General features: G+C 41.5%; 1 protein-coding gene across 1 annotated transcript in view; it reads right to left on the reverse strand.

The window, feature by feature from the left end:
• LOC135051009 (uromodulin-like) overlaps positions 1–16013 on the reverse strand; it is a 339516-nt gene that overhangs the window by 4635 nt on the left and 318868 nt on the right. Inside the window, exons 4-9 of the mRNA XM_063957210.1 lie at positions 13227–13304; positions 11550–11767; positions 10907–11058; positions 9022–9276; positions 4126–4282; positions 1612–1690 (exon numbers count right to left, since the gene is read on the reverse strand). Of these exons, the coding sequence (XP_063813280.1) occupies positions 1612–1690; positions 4126–4282; positions 9022–9276; positions 10907–11058; positions 11550–11767; positions 13227–13304 (939 nt within the window). The remainder of the gene's footprint in view (positions 1–1611; positions 1691–4125; positions 4283–9021; positions 9277–10906; positions 11059–11549; positions 11768–13226; positions 13305–16013) is intronic.

Below are 16013 nucleotides of genomic sequence, written 5' to 3' on the forward strand. Positions count from 1 at the left end.
CCTGGTTCCATAAATACAGGGGAAAATAGTGTAGGGATCCCCTGCACTCTAAGAACCAGCATTGGGCTCTTGGTCCGGTCCTGGTTTCAAAAATACAGGGGAAAAGAGATGTAGGGATCCCCCATATTTTTGAAACCAGCATCAGGCTCCACTAGACAGGGTGATACTGACAGGGTACATGCATATATTAGTCCTTGTGGCCACAGCATGAACCCCCCCATAACTAGTCAGTCCTGGCCAGAGTTATTCCCAGCACCCCTGGATGGTGGGTGCCGAGTTGATAGTCCATTAGTTAGTTTGAGTTTTGTAAAAAAAAAAAGTATTGTCTTTTACAGGAGGGACTACAGATCCCAGCAAGCCTTCCCCACATGCTGGTACTTGGAGAACCACAAGTACAAGCATGCGGGGCATTAAGGGCCTCCTGGTACCTATAGTAGGGGAGTTATTGCTACGGCCACAGGGTCAAATATAAGTGTGTTCCCTGGCTGTGGCACTACCTCCCTGGTTAATGGAGCCCAGTGCTGGTTTCAAAAATACGGGGGACCCCTACATCTCCCCCCCCCCCCCCCCGATATTTTTTAAACAAGGACCGGTCCAAGAGCCCGGTATTGGTTCTTAAAATACAGGGGAACGTTACACTATTTTTCCCCAGTATTTTTGGAACCAGTACCAGCCCAAAGAGCCTGGGGCTGGTTATGTCTCGGGCAAGGGGTCTTTTTTTTTTTTTTTAATTTTTTTACTATTAACTTTTACAGACAGAAGCATGCACGGATCTCACTGATCTGGGCATTTTTCTGTGAAACTTGCACCTTGTAATGAAACTCTCATAAAAAACTCACATGAACTTACATAATGTAACAGCTTTGAACTTGCAAATTTGCAGGCTATTACATTTGCCGAGTTGTGGGACAAACTTGCACCTTCAAATGTGTGAGATGATGCGAGTTTGTCCCGCCCAATAAACTCGGACCCTTTTACATTTGACCCATTGTGTTCATCCTCAATATTAATAAAAGTAGCTAATAAGAATATGGATTAAATATGTGATGTCACAGAAATGACTTGATAAAACTAGCATGCTGAACTGGAATGAACACTATTTTTGTATTAATTTACAATATAAATCATTGAATTCCTCTACTCTAGGGAATACAGTAGGGATCTCATCGTAGGGACTCACGAACAATGTAGCCATTTCTGCAATATAGATACAGGTGTAAATCCACCACACTGGATGAGTGAAATCATCTGCATCCCACTGTTTGTAAAACAGTGGAATCTGTTTAATTAAAAACATTTTAAAGTTCAATTATTCTGTAAAGATCCATTCAGTGCTATACTTAATGTATGTACTAAAATTTATATGAATATATATATTTCCTTATAACATTTTTTTTAAGCGTTTCATTTAGAGGCAATTCATTAAATAATGTGGTGCTGGGTGGTTCTCTGTGAACACTACACTGTATACACATGCATAATGCAAATCATTTGATTGTACATCGTTAATACTGTTATACAAAAATAGTATGTATGAAAATGTATTGCCACCTTAAACATATGATTACAATATTTACTGTTGATAGTTGATATTTTACAGTGGTCACTTACCAGTTGATAGGTCTAGGCCGATTCTTGCTACATTGTCACCAGTGCTAATATCAGCTGATCTGCTGTTGGCATTACAAGTCTGTGCCAGGTACAAAAGAGAGATATGTAAATGTTAGGGCTTTTTACAAGTAGAGATGTCACTATCAGTAATTAATGTAAAATTAAAAAAATGACAAAGCAAGGAAATAGCAGACAGCCTTCATAGCTTGTATTTAAAGGTGCATACACACGGAGAGATTTTGACTATGAGAGATTTTGACTGAGCGATTTCCCTTGAACTGGCAGTAGGAGATTTTGACTAACTTTTCCAGCGATTTTGGCTATGGGCGATTTTGGCTAACTCATTCAAGCAAGGGGATGCTTTTTCTTTCCCAGCGACATAGCCAAAATTGACTTGCCTGCACAGTCTATTTTTAGCAGCGATAGCGACCTGGCGGGGACGCGCATCGCTATCGCTGGCTGTGTACACATGGAGAGATATGCACTAACTTTCTGAGCGATTTTGACTATATAGTCAAAATCGCTCAGTTATATCGCTCCGTGTGTATGCACCTTTAAATAAATGTATATATTGTTAAACATATATATTTTCCCCTGTGCTATGTACAAATACTTTTTTTGATGTTATGTATTGTAGTACCACTTAGGCACAATGTATTGCTGAGTTCACTTAGCAACACTGAAGGAAACCTTGTCCTACTCTATTTGCTGACCCTCTGTTTTTTTTTTTTTTTTAACCCACAATGGCTTTGTAGCCCTTCCTAGGTTGCCAATGTCTTGTAGGGAGTATATACAGGTAATGTGCTTTTAAATTGTATTTAAAGTTTAACTTTGTCAGTTAAATGCTAATTGCAGATGTACTCAATTCCCTGATTTACAGTATTATTTCTCTTAGAGTCATGGTCGCTAGGGTAATACATGAAGATTTGTAAGAAGGTTGGCTGTACTATGAACCAGACAACAAATTGGCATTTCAGCAAATTGTGAACATGAGGTACAGAAAATGGTGAGAAGAAACAGGGGAGACGGGCTGGGTGTAAGTGGTATGGGATCACTAGACTGCTGTAAAGACAAAGTAAATGTGAAGAAGACTATAAGAACCCCTGAAACGAGAGTGATAGGAACCATTGCACATTAAGACCCTTGTGTACTTCCTATATACATCTGAGTTTTTATATTCCAACCAAGGAAACAAAGTCTTTTAAACTAGTTGCCCCTGTAAAAGCTATTGTCAGAGTTATTATAACCAGAGATTAACTCCTACACTCAAGAAAAATAAATGCTTGAGCAATGTTGGGTATGTTTGGGCACATAGTGCCTTTCTACCCGTATATGGAAAGCACATGCTTTTCAATGCAATGGACGTCATTGTGGATTGATAAAAAGGGAATTCCGATCTAAACTCCTGTCTCTATTAAGGATATTTTTAAAACCACCTGTAAAAGACTTTTTTTTCCTCTTTATAAACATTTGTTTGAACCTTAAAGGTCCCAATATTTCCACAGTTGCACCTTAATCTATCGAACTGTGAGTATGGTATGAAATTCTTCCAACTGTCTAAATAATAGCTGTAATAATTCAAGCTCATTTACAAAGCCCTCACCCACTCCTCTCCTGTGTACATCTCTGACCTTGTCTCCCTTTACACTCCCACCTGTCCTCATCGCTCTGCTAATGCACGCCACCTCTCCTGCCTACTGATTACCTCCTCCCACTCCTACCTCCATTTTGCACGTGCTGCTCCATTTCTCTGGAATTTTCTACCTCTCCCCCTCAGACTTTCCACCTCTCTATAAAACTTCAAACGGGCTCTCAAGACCCACTTCTTCACCAAACCCAGCCAAATCTCATCCTAACCCTCTGAGGCCCACGCTCACTGCCTATCCCAGCTGTGTTACCCCTGTCTGTCTGACCTTCCACCTTAGAATGTAAGCTCTCACAAGCAGGGCCCTCTTCCCTCATGTGCTTTTCCTTCTCTTGCTTAAACTATCTTCTATTCCATACACCCTTTGACAGCACCAAATTCCCCAGTTTTCTGCCCCCCCCCCCCCCCCCCCGATACTTATTTCAGTGTTGTCTGCTGATGCAGCTATGTTTATACACCCTGTAGTACTTGTCCTATATTGTCTTGAACTATTAGTTACTGTTTTCTTGTTTATCTTACTTGTTTATGTACTCTAATTGGGTGCTACGGATCTCTTGTGGTGCCATATAAATAAAGGATAATAATAATAATAATAATAATTGTAGATTAGTATAAATATGAAAATATTATATAGAATTTCTAAATGAAAAGTGGTGGCATCGCTAGTTCTTGTGACATAATGTCAATATTGGTTGAGCTCTTTTTTCTGATTTGTTTTCTGTTCACTTTAACCAGGAACTTTGAGATATATTTGACTCTCCTCTGCATGCATATCAGTCCCATAGTATGGGTAAGGTTTATATGGACGATAAAACATGACCTGGGATGAACTTAGTTCAGTTAAATAAAGCCATCAGTTACAGTCTTACCGTAATACATGTGCCTTGACAAAGTGTTACATCCGCATAGATGCTGACAGAATCATAGCCGGTAATCTGGAAGACCTGCATTGTGAATCTTGCTTCAGATCCAGCTCCATTTTTAGTCATATTGATTAGATTAGTACCATAACTGGGGTCTGGGCACCTAAAAAAATGTAAGGCAGATGATAAGTGAGTATTTAGACTATCCCCCTTCTGGAGCACTACAGCTCTATTCATTTTGTTCCTCAATAATAATCAGAAAAGTGTCAATTTATTAATTGTGTAGCTACAGCTACAACATGCATTATAAAGGATACAATGGAACTGCTGTGTATGCCCAGTGGCTGCCGCTTTTCCTACCAAGTCTGCTGTGTGTGTGCCACATGTTATTTATATGAGATAGATTGTTTGATACAGAAGGTTTGATTTTTAGACTCTCTCCTCTGCAGCCTATACAATAGACCAATGTTTCCCAAACTTGGTCTTTGGTGACCCTAACAGTGCATGTTTTACAGATCTGCTCAGTATTGCAAGTGAAATAATTAGCACCACTGTTAATCGTATAAAGGGGGTCATTTTGACCCAATCGCACGCTGCAGTTTATCACAGCAGTGCGATCGGGTCAGTACTGCACATGCGCCGGCGCCGAAGGCTGTCGTTGCCTAGCGATCTCCTCTGCCTGATTGACAGGCAGAGGTGGTCGCTGGGTGGGAGGGGGCTGGACGGCGGCGTGAAGCCGCTGTTTTGGGGGCGCAGTCCGGCTAACGCAGGCATGGCTGGGCTGTTGGCGGTGCTGGCCGCGGCAGCTGCATGACGCCACACGCAGCCGCTGTGACCCAGGCTGCAAAGAGTTTCTCCCGGCCAGCCGCAGTAGCTGCACTGGCCGGGAGTTACTCCTCAAATGCAAAAGCATCGCCGCTGTGCGATGCTTTTGCATTTCTGCGGGGATGGAGGAGGGTGGGGGCGGCACTGACATGCGGTTCAGACTAGCCCTGTGCTGGGCGTCCCCCCGCATGTCTGAGTGCCTGATCTTAGCTATGCTAAATTTAGCACAGCTACGATCATCTCGGAATGACCCCCAAAATGTGTTATCCCGTAATGAATACACCTTTGTGTCAACTAGGAGATTTGAAGAAAAAAACCTGTTAAGCTGGGTACACACTGGCACGATGGGGATTCGTTCTGACATAGGAATGAATCCCTGTTAGCCCAATTTGCCCCTATACACTGGGGTGACTTTAATGAAGGACAGAATGTCCATATTCCATCCTTTATTAACATAACACAGTACACCAGCGACGGACTCTTGGGTTGATGTACAGCACATCAAACCAAGCATCTGTCGAATGCGACCGTGGGAGTGCACAGTCCCGGGTACACACTGTGCAGTGTAAGCGATGTGCCACACCAAGGGCCTAATTCAGTAAAGATTGCAAATTCTGCTATGTAGCAGAATTTGCAATCCTTGTGATCGCATGCTGGGGGCCGCCCATCGCAGTGCAAGGCTGCCCAGCATGCTGACCACCGCCCCTCTCCCTTGACCAAGCAGAAATTGCGATAACACCGCAATTTCTGCTTGATCGCAGAAATTAGGGTTGCCTCCTGCTGACACCTCCTTTCTGATCACAGAAATTAGGGTTGCCTCCTGCCGGTGCAGCTTGGCATCAAGCAGAATTTGCAATCCTTACTGAATTAGGACCTCTGTGCGACATATCGCTTACACCACACAGAAGCATACTTTTTTTGGTTACTACTGTTTACAATAGGTTTGAATCCCATACCACTTTTAGATGTTGTCTTGCTTGTGGGTAGAACTACTTCTCATTGGGTAATAAAATGTAATATGTCATTTCTTGGTATTGTAGCTCTCCTATTTGCATAAACAGAGCTCCACCTCTTTGAATGCCAGGGAGGAAATGAGTTGGTCATACCCTTAAAAGGTTTGATGCTGAGTTGAACATACCCCTGTTTGTGGAGCATACATTGTGTTCCCCCCCCCCCCCCTCCCCCGTTTTACACATGCTATGGAACTGAGAGACAGATTTATTAAGCCTGGTGAAGTGATAAAGTGGAAGGTGATAAAGTACCAGCCAATCAGCTCCTAACTTCCATGTTAAAGTTGGGTTTGAAAAATGACAGTTAGGAGCTGACTGGCTGGTGCGTTATCACCCTTCACTTTATCACTTCACTGAGCTTAATAAATCTGCCCCTGAGTTTACACAAATACAAGCAATGCAGAGTCATACCCATTTCAATATCATCTACACTTACGTCTGAAGAGGCATAACTGGGATATGACCAGGTGTTCTATTGTGTACTTTGCAGAGTTGAACATAAGAGTAAATAGGCCTGTTTCCAGACGTATCCTTTGCACCTAATGTAGGCAAGGCCATCTTAACAGCAGTGTAGGCCCCTGGGCAAAGAAATGCATTGGGGCCAGTGGTGGGATTCAGCCGGTTCGCACCGGTCCCACATAACCGATACCTAATGTTAGGTATGGTTCTGCAAACCATTTGCTAATGAGCGCCTCCAGGTCTATATTTGTGCCGGAACGGCGTTCCGAATGGCGTTCAGGAACCAGTGGCAGAGCCACCTGTCATAGCCTGAGCTGCCGTCCGCACACCCTCCCACCAGCACAGATCGACAACCACAACAGGGCCGAGCATCTCTGTGTGTACCACTGCAGAGTTCCTCCGCGCCCAGCCCTGGCCTGCTGACTCCTTCTCTCCCTAGTGTCAGTAAGTAGTAAGCATGTAAGCATGTCAAGATGCTGAGAGAGGGTGGGCCGGGCTCTCAGGTACTCTGCAGTGTTAGACAGAGATGCTCGGCCTTGTTGCGGTCTGTGCTGTGTATTATTTAATATTTTTTCATTAACATTTTAAATAGAGATGTGCGGCGGGCATCTGGATCCCCGCTCGTGTTTTGTATCTGGATTGGTTTTGCCAAAACCACCCTTTCAGGTTTTGGTTTTGGTTTTGGATCTGGATGATTTTTAAAAAAAACATAAAAACTGCTAAAATCACAGAATTTGGGGGTAATTTTGATCCTACAGTATTATTAACCTCAATAACATTAATTTCCACTAATTTCCAGTCTATTCTGAACACCTCACACTATTGTTTTTAGGCCAAAAGGTTGCACCTAGGTAGCTGGATTTCTTTGCTAAGCGACACAAGTGTGTGGCACAAACACCTGGCCCATCTAGGAGTGGCACTGCAGTTGCAGACAGGATGGCACTTTTAAAAACTAGGCCCCAAACAGCACATCATGCAAAGAAGAAAAAGAGGTGCAATGAGGTAGCTGGATAACTTTGCTAAGCAACACAAGTATGCGGCACAAACACCTGGCCCATCTAGAAGTGGCACTGCCGTTGCAGACAGGATGGCACTTAAAAAAACTAGTCCCCAAACAGCACATCATGCAAAGAAAAAAAGAGGTGCACCGAGGTTTCTGGATGGCTAAGCTAAGCATAAGAAGCTGAGCCACAAGTCATGAACATAGGCCAAGGCCTTAGCCTTTCCTTGCCACTTCATGTAGTGAATAGCATATTGGCAATTTTACATTTCTCATCAGATAAATTCTTTTTTTTTAAATAATTATTAATTTTTGCTTCTTGGATTTTACATGCCCTCTATGACATTGGGCATCGGCCTTAGCAGACGACGTTGATGGAATTGCATCGTTAATGTCATGACTGGTGACAGTAGCAGCTTCAGCACTAGTACATGAACTGGAAATGGTTCCTGATCTTTTACTATTTTTTCCTCCAAATTATTGTGGCTATATTATATGATGTCACGACCATCTATTCAAATTACTTAATATATTATAAAGTATTATTTATTCTAATACAGAAAAGAATCCCATTGAAATATTAATGGGTAAAACAGCATTAACTTAAGTTCATTTAGCTTAATATGATTTCTATTTATGTTTGTGTTCAATTATATTTTTTATGGATGTGACCATTATTAATAACTTTCAAGACACTATTCTGTTTTATGTATACGATACTCATGTACAGTGGTGCTGAGAGAGTGTGTGGGGGGGTGCCAATTACCCTGGCAGAGGTCTGATGGAGGATCCCAGCAGGGGGCTCAGGTCTCTCCACCCCCTTACCAGTCAGCAGCAGCTGCAGCCTTTCTCCTCCGACCATCACACACTACTGTGTACTGAGCTGCAGTGTGGCCAGGGAGACGCTTAAAATACATGACCACGCCTCCTGAGATTAGGCCACACCCCCTGAAAAGTACCTGGGCCCAGCCAGGCTCATGCATAAATAGTGTAATGCAAGTTTACCATTTACAACTAGCCCTAGCAATACACAGCTCTATGCTTTCTCTATGTCTACTCTACACTATTGTCAGGCATACTGTTAGTATACATATCGGGCAACACCTGACATACATACCACTGGTTTGTGCTGGACATAGTTTGGGATGCAAACAAAAAAATATCATGTGCAGGTAAATGCATTTTATAATTTGTGTCTTTTGCTGCATATGATCTAAGCGCAAATTGTGTACAACTGTAAATGAGCCGCTTGATATACACATGAATCATCAAGTTGCTCAATTGTGGTGAGGTCCTGTACAGGAGGGTACAATTTAAATTAGGCTTATGCTGTGCATAATTTATCTGCCATATAAATAGCCCAGAAATGAAAGCAACACCCCTAGACAGGATAATAATCCATTAAATGCAATTACTTTCTTTTTTTAAAGGAAATGTGATATTTCCAAATTGTATTTTTGTTCTTGTGCTGTGGCCCTAAAATAAACTGTGTGGAATACTTGCACATCTCTGGAACCAAAATCACAATTTAACAAGACATATATGCCAGTCACCCTATTCTATAAATACATAAAAAACCAGAAAGAAAGCTTTGCAGTATTAGCATACCCATTCGATCCAGTAGTCAGATTAAAAAACACTCCAGAATTAGGATTTGTTCCCCCTGGTCCAGCATATATCCTTAGCACTTTGATTGAAAGTGAATCTGCTTCCAGGTCTGGCACCGAAATTGAAAAGTATATAGTTTGTTCCACTGTAAGTGAAGTCTGATCAGTAATTACAGCGCTATATGCGGGATCTGTAAAAGCTGCCATGGTAACAGTCACAGCACCAATTGCTCCTGGAACAGATAACTGGGTGGTCCTAAAAAAACATACATATATATAAAAAAAATCTGACAACATGAAATATTTACTAACAACTCCTTGTTTGGAGCATTTAGATATTGAGCATATTTGTTTAATGAAAAACATAGTATTTTGCTTATTTTAACAATAATGACATAACGTATCAATTACCAAATAACATGAAATGTATTGTATTCATAGGCGTGCGCAGCACATTTTATTAGGGGGTGCACCGTCGGAGGGGTGTGTCTAGCACCGCCTTTTGGGCGTGTCTAGTACCATCTATTGATGGTCAACGCAATATAAAATTCCACCCTTGTACCAATCCTAATAAAGCAGATACATTGTCAGATGTTGTGGTGTGCACCAAACAAACACCCCAGATGGCACTCACTGCAATTACACTGCTCCTCCTCAGCCAGTGGCACCCTTTATTAACCCAGGTGTCCGGCCAGTAATACAGTCCTGACAGGGTGCAGCGCAGAGGACAGTTATCAGCTTGCTCGGCGATCGCTGCATCAGGCATGTGTGATCGGGGTGCCAGACATTAGGGGGTGCCTGTGCGCACCAGGCACCCCCCCTGCGCACACCTATGATTGTATTGTACCCATTTTATATATCCATATCTACTAAAATCAACATTCAGGTTTACCATAGGATAACAATAAGTAGAAAATCAATGATATCGTGGAAATCAAAGATATATCCATATTTCTTGAGATTAGCAAAGAATAGCAGATGGTAAAATATGAACTTTATCACACTGTTTTTCAAGCAGGAACGGCAGTAGTTAACCTTCAGAACAGTTTTATTACATTGAATATACTGAGCAGGCAGACTGCTGCTCAAAGGACCTGATTCAGATGTGGCTGGAGATGCTATCACTGCTGATTCCTTGGAAGCAGCAGTGATAGAGCTGTATGGTAATGCAGCAGGAGGCCTCTATTACAAGTAGACACCTCCTGCTGCTTTAGTGATCTGACCTGCGTCCTAGGACACAGCATTGGATCTCTCAGTCACCATCTAGCAGCTTACGGCACCTGCTGCCTTTCACAGAGACCAGGAAATCTCTGTCCTACAATGGAGATCCCTGGCCTCTTCTCTCCCCCTAAATTGCGGCGACATGCCCCTGTTTTCACACACTGAAGCTGTCACCATCTCTCCTCGCCCCCCAGATGGCAGCAGACTGTCAATCACTGACAGTCTGCGGCAGTCCTGCTACCTTCATCGCAGGACTTGTTTGTGCACGCACAGAATGGGTACTGAGCATGCGCAAAGTATCGACAATCAGTACTTTGAGGCAAAAGAAGCAACTCCAACCACATCTGAATAACCCCCAATATGACAGATTTATTAAGCTCTGATATTTATAGTGACTATACACACTGCTTAATTCGGATAATAGGGCTAAATGTATCATTGCTTGGAAAGTGATCAAATGGAGAGTGAAAAATTGCCAGCCAATCAGCTCCTAACTGTCATGTTACAGGCTGTGTTTGAAAAATGTCAGTTAGGAGCTTTTTCACTCTCCATTTTATCACTTTCCAATCGATGATGCATCTGTCCTATGTCTCAGAAACTGATCAACTATTCTATACATATCTTGCCTTAGGTCATAGTAAGATGGGACAGTAGATCATACTTACGAAACTACTGGATTTAGAGTGACGTTAAGTTGAATTTTAGAGCTTAAGGGATAGGAGCAGCTCACATTTGCAGTAACATTACTTCTGGTTATGAGGGGTCCTCCAGCATAAATGTGCAGAATATTGGAATAAGTGACATAAGTTGCATTTATCTGTGAATAAAAGTCATTCAAACGTTACCTGCATAAACATGGTGAACAGTGAGTAAATATAACTGTATTCATTTATTTCTTTCTGCTCCCATGCCTTAAAAGGGAACTGTGATTAGACTAATCCAGGAACAAACAAGGGCTGTGTATCAGGGCTGGCAGTGTAGTGTGTGCGTTCTGCAGGCGTGCATGAAAAGGGGGCATGGTCACGACTCACAGGGGCATGGCATGAGTCACAGGGTCCTGGCGATGCAGCACACCCTTGTATCTCTGTATGCTGGGCAGCTGAGCAGAGCGCCGGGAGTCAAAACTGCTCAGCCAGCTCCGGTCTATGTAAACCTGGCAGACGAGCAGAGTGCCAGATGATTAATTAATCCATAAGAAATGAAAGAAATGTATTTTGAAAACTTTTGTGGGCTTACTGTTTGGTGCACTTCATAAGTATTAACTAAAGTTTATTTAGTGATTAATCAGTTTGTCCAGTTCTCACTCACAGTTACAGTGTTGCCACATTGCCCCATCCTCAGCGGATCTTGAAAAACGACTTGAGTTTCATTATTCACAAAATATTCAGCACTTTGACATTGAGATCCAGTGTTATTACTCAGTGCCAAAGTAGAGGCATTATACTGGCTCTTTATCAGCTGGCACTTTGGAATATAGATGTTCATAGCTCCACTAAGGCATTCAACAGTTGGAAGCGGAGGACTATCTAAGTGATGAGAAGAGAACAGACAAAGTTAATGAGGAAAAGCTAATTAACAATGTGCCATTCTGAAACATACACACATCTAGATGTATCAACAAGAAAGATACCGCACACACATATACAGGCATCTCTAGTGTTACATTGCTATGTAGAGTTGTGTTAGGCCATGCCGCTCATATCTCTAAATCAGGTTATGCGCTTTACATTTCCTCCCCAGCAACAGAAAATATTTTTGAGGTGACAATTTTGCACCCCCTTAGCTGGATTTGTTCCTAAATTCATATCAGCTCTACGATAAGCATATTAGCATATTGTAGTATAACACAAAAACAGTAACTCCAAAAATATGCATTTTAAGACACATTATACAGTATTTTTTTTTCAAGCTGGTTATCATTGGACCAATATATACTCTGCTACTTTTATAATGAAATCCCAGAGGATGATGTCAAGATTGGAGGTGCTTGATGGAAGTAGCATCTCCAATCATGCCACTGAACAACAGGGAGGCTGACCACCATGATTTGCGAAAGGAGAAATGATGATGCAATCCACAGCGGAATCAGGAGACAGTCTATCCTGCTGGGAGTCTGGGTGGGTAAGCAAGTATTATTAAATGGGTCAAATATCAGTTAATTGCACTTTACTTGTACCCCACATAGGCTTGCTAAATTATAACATTTATAAGAAAACTATATACTGTACACTGCACATTGTGGCTCAAAATGTATATGTTGCTGATTATAACTGTACAAATTCATAGGTGTGACTTTATTGAAACCAGTATATTTTACACCCAAGTGACTAGCTTATTATACTACATATTATATTGGTGCACTTATCAGGTAACTTATTTTTGTACAGTAAATAAAGGATCCTTGGAAACGAAAGGCCGACAGTAAATCTGGGATCAATTGAGTGATTGTCCTGCCTGGAGGTTACATTAGTACCTGCTAATATTTCTGACTGAAGTATAGGCCTGTAATCCATGCTTTCTCTGACAGACAACTAATGACAGGGGGCTAGATGATAAAGCATCCCCTGTGTAACTGCACATACTGGGGCAGATGTATTAACCTGGAGACGGTATAAGGAAGTGATAAACCAGTGACATGTGCAAGGTGATAAACACACCAGCCAGTCAGCTCATAACTGTCAATTTGCATATTGGAGCTGATTGGCTGGTGCGTTATCACCTTGCACTTATCACTGGTTTATCACTTCCTTATGCCTTCTCCAGGTTAATAAATCTGCCCCACTGTACTGCACAGGCTATATGTCAGGGTTTTTTGTATACAAGTCAGCTGTGCCATGTTGCAAAAGTTGGCCCTCTGTAGTGCCTTACTGTTGTACCTAGGGGCGCCTTCACCCTTAAATCCATCCTTGGCCCTCTGTAATTATTAATAAACAGGAAACTTGCTAATTAGTTATGCAGGTAAGTGTTGTGAGCATGCATACTTACTTGTTGAATTGTATTTACTAAGATCACAAGTACAATTAACACTGGTGTCAGTACAAAGCGTCTCAGATGCAGAATGCACTAGAGGAAAAGTAAAGAAACAAATGGCATAAACTGTAACACAATACAGTTGCTGTATCATATGTCAGCACACTTATTTAACAGTGAAATATTAATCAATGCAATACCAATAATAAATTAATGAAATATGACACTGATGGCCATAATTAATTAGAAACAGTATTTACCAACCTATGTTTTTACTCTGAATATGGAAATAAACACTTTTCTGCAGTGCCGTACAGGTAAACATAGAAACATTTCAAATTAATAGAGTCACAGAGCAATTCTATGGGAGGGAATTCAGTTGTGGGCGAAGAGGGCAAATTGTTGTTGCCGTGGCATTTAAATGCAGCCTCATTCGCACCCTTCCCTGGTATGATATGCACCCCTTTCGTTTAAAAGTGCCCACTATCCTATGGGGTAGCAAACACTTTTGAGCGATATCCCGCCGCAGTAAAGTGTGGTGGGTGTCCTGGAAATTCTGCTTGGTAAACAAGTCGCCGGCATCTGAATTCACCCCTAAGTGTAACTTTAATTTACTAACACATTTTCATATTGCATACATGAGATGTCAGTAAGAAAATCTATACAACCGTCGTACTGTAACACTTGTAGATTCCTCAGGGCTGCTGGCACAAACATACATGGTACTAGATAGTTGATTCTGATTGGATAATTTGTAGATTGACATCTGATTGTGCTTTGTTCATTGCATGTGCACATATTATGTTATTTTGTGGGCAATGTTTTTTTGTGTGCTAGTTTTAGTTTTACATGAGAAGGAAGTATCATAGATGTTTTTTTTTCATGTTCAAAACTAAACACAATAAATAAGGTGTTTTTTTTCTATTGCTATCAAACCAAATGTAAAAAAAAAAATTCTTGTGCTTATGACCTTGCTGATTATAAGTGAATCCAGGTGTACAGTACTCTACATATTCGTGGCACATTTGCTAATGGCACAGGCATCTGACTGAAAGCATAGGTTTGTCTTAGAGACTCATAATCACCACCACACTATCTGAAAGGCTTTTAACCCAGGTTGCTTGGGGGGGAGGCAATCAGAGCCGTCCCACACCAATTTGATGCCCTAGGTAAGAGTTTGGCTGGTGCCCTCTAGCAGCACTGCTAGTTCCACCTTTGACCCAGCTCCTCTCTCCCAGGACACCATCCATTAACCAGCAGCACAGATCATAGCAGCAGCCAGCAATACCCTTCACTCCTCAACCATAGCAATCATTATTTTGGTGCCAGCAAGAGCATTGGCACCCCATATTTTAAATAGGGATAGCACGTGCCCCAAAAGAGGGGCACGTTATTGCTGGGAAGGGGTATGGTCACAGAATAATACCCCCAATTGAAATTACTCCACACAGTACTGCAACCTTATTCACATTATATCACATGATAGTGTCCCTTATTCATGTTACACAGTAGTGTCCCTTATTCATATTACACCACATTGTATTGCTCCTTATTCACATTACACCACACTTATTGCTCCTTATTCACAATACACCACACTGTAGTGTCCTTTATACATGTTTGCCACACTGTAGTGCTCCTTATTCACATTACACATTACAGGGCAGTAGTGCCCTGAGAGCTCTGATCATGGTAGGCAGCCAGAGCAGAGCCGCTGGCAGGGGCAAACACAGGATAATTAAAGGGAGATTTTGAAAACTTCAATTACAGCACAAAGAATATAAAATAATTATATATGATTCTATCTATCTATCTATCTATCTATCTATCTATCTATCTATCTATCTATCTATCTGTCTATGGGAATCTGGCCCTTGTAACTACCATGGTCAATTCAGGCACCAGGTAACAGTGCAGTGTGAATGGCATAACCTGGGTCATCCGACTCGGGTCACATTAAAAGTATACAGAAAGCCAGATCACCAGCGATTGGAGATGATGTCATCTCCAAACACTGACAGAACAGGCAGAGTCCACAGGGGTTCAGTCTGAAAGGGGTCTACCCACCAATATGCTGGGCAAGCCTGCGGTGTGTGCGGAGTCTGACAGCTGTGACACAGGTAGGAACTGTGTTCAAAAACCCAGGTTGGACTGGCATTTTGTTGAAATAATTAGGCTTACCATACTATCCCTTTAAACTGGGACACATATGTATTACACAGGTTCAGTGGCTGGCTGACTTCAAGCCTGCATTTCAGCTAGTTTTAATCAGCCATAGAACCTGTGTAATCCATGAGCATCCTGTTTTAAAGGGATGGTATATGGTACGATTAGGTATAATAGATAGAAAAGCACACTTACTGTATTTTAATATTAGTAAAAATGCTGTACCATGCCTCACAGAAATCTCTTTATCCAAAGATATGAGATGATAATTGTATTTAAACATTTATTTTTGCTGTACACATTACAGATGAAGAATAAAAAATAAGTGAGTGTCCCTTGTGCTGAAACTGATATGTGTACTTAATTTACTAATAACCTAACCCTAAAAGGGCAGATTAGATGGACCAAATGGTTCTTATCTGCCATGAAATTCACATGTTGCTATGTTAATGCAACTATATTTCTTTGTTTAGGTATTAAATGAGTATATACTGTAGTTCAATACAACCATGTGCTGTAAACATGTTTAATGATTTAATGATGTACAATAACAGCAGCATAAACTCTAATGATAATAAATTAGTGTATCTTGATGGAAATATGGGGATAGATAAAATCCTTTGTCTAAGTGCAACA

The sequence above is a fragment of the Pseudophryne corroboree genome, chromosome 2 (assembly GCF_028390025.1).
Source record: "Pseudophryne corroboree isolate aPseCor3 chromosome 2, aPseCor3.hap2, whole genome shotgun sequence".
NCBI lineage: Eukaryota > Metazoa > Chordata > Amphibia > Anura > Myobatrachidae > Pseudophryne > Pseudophryne corroboree.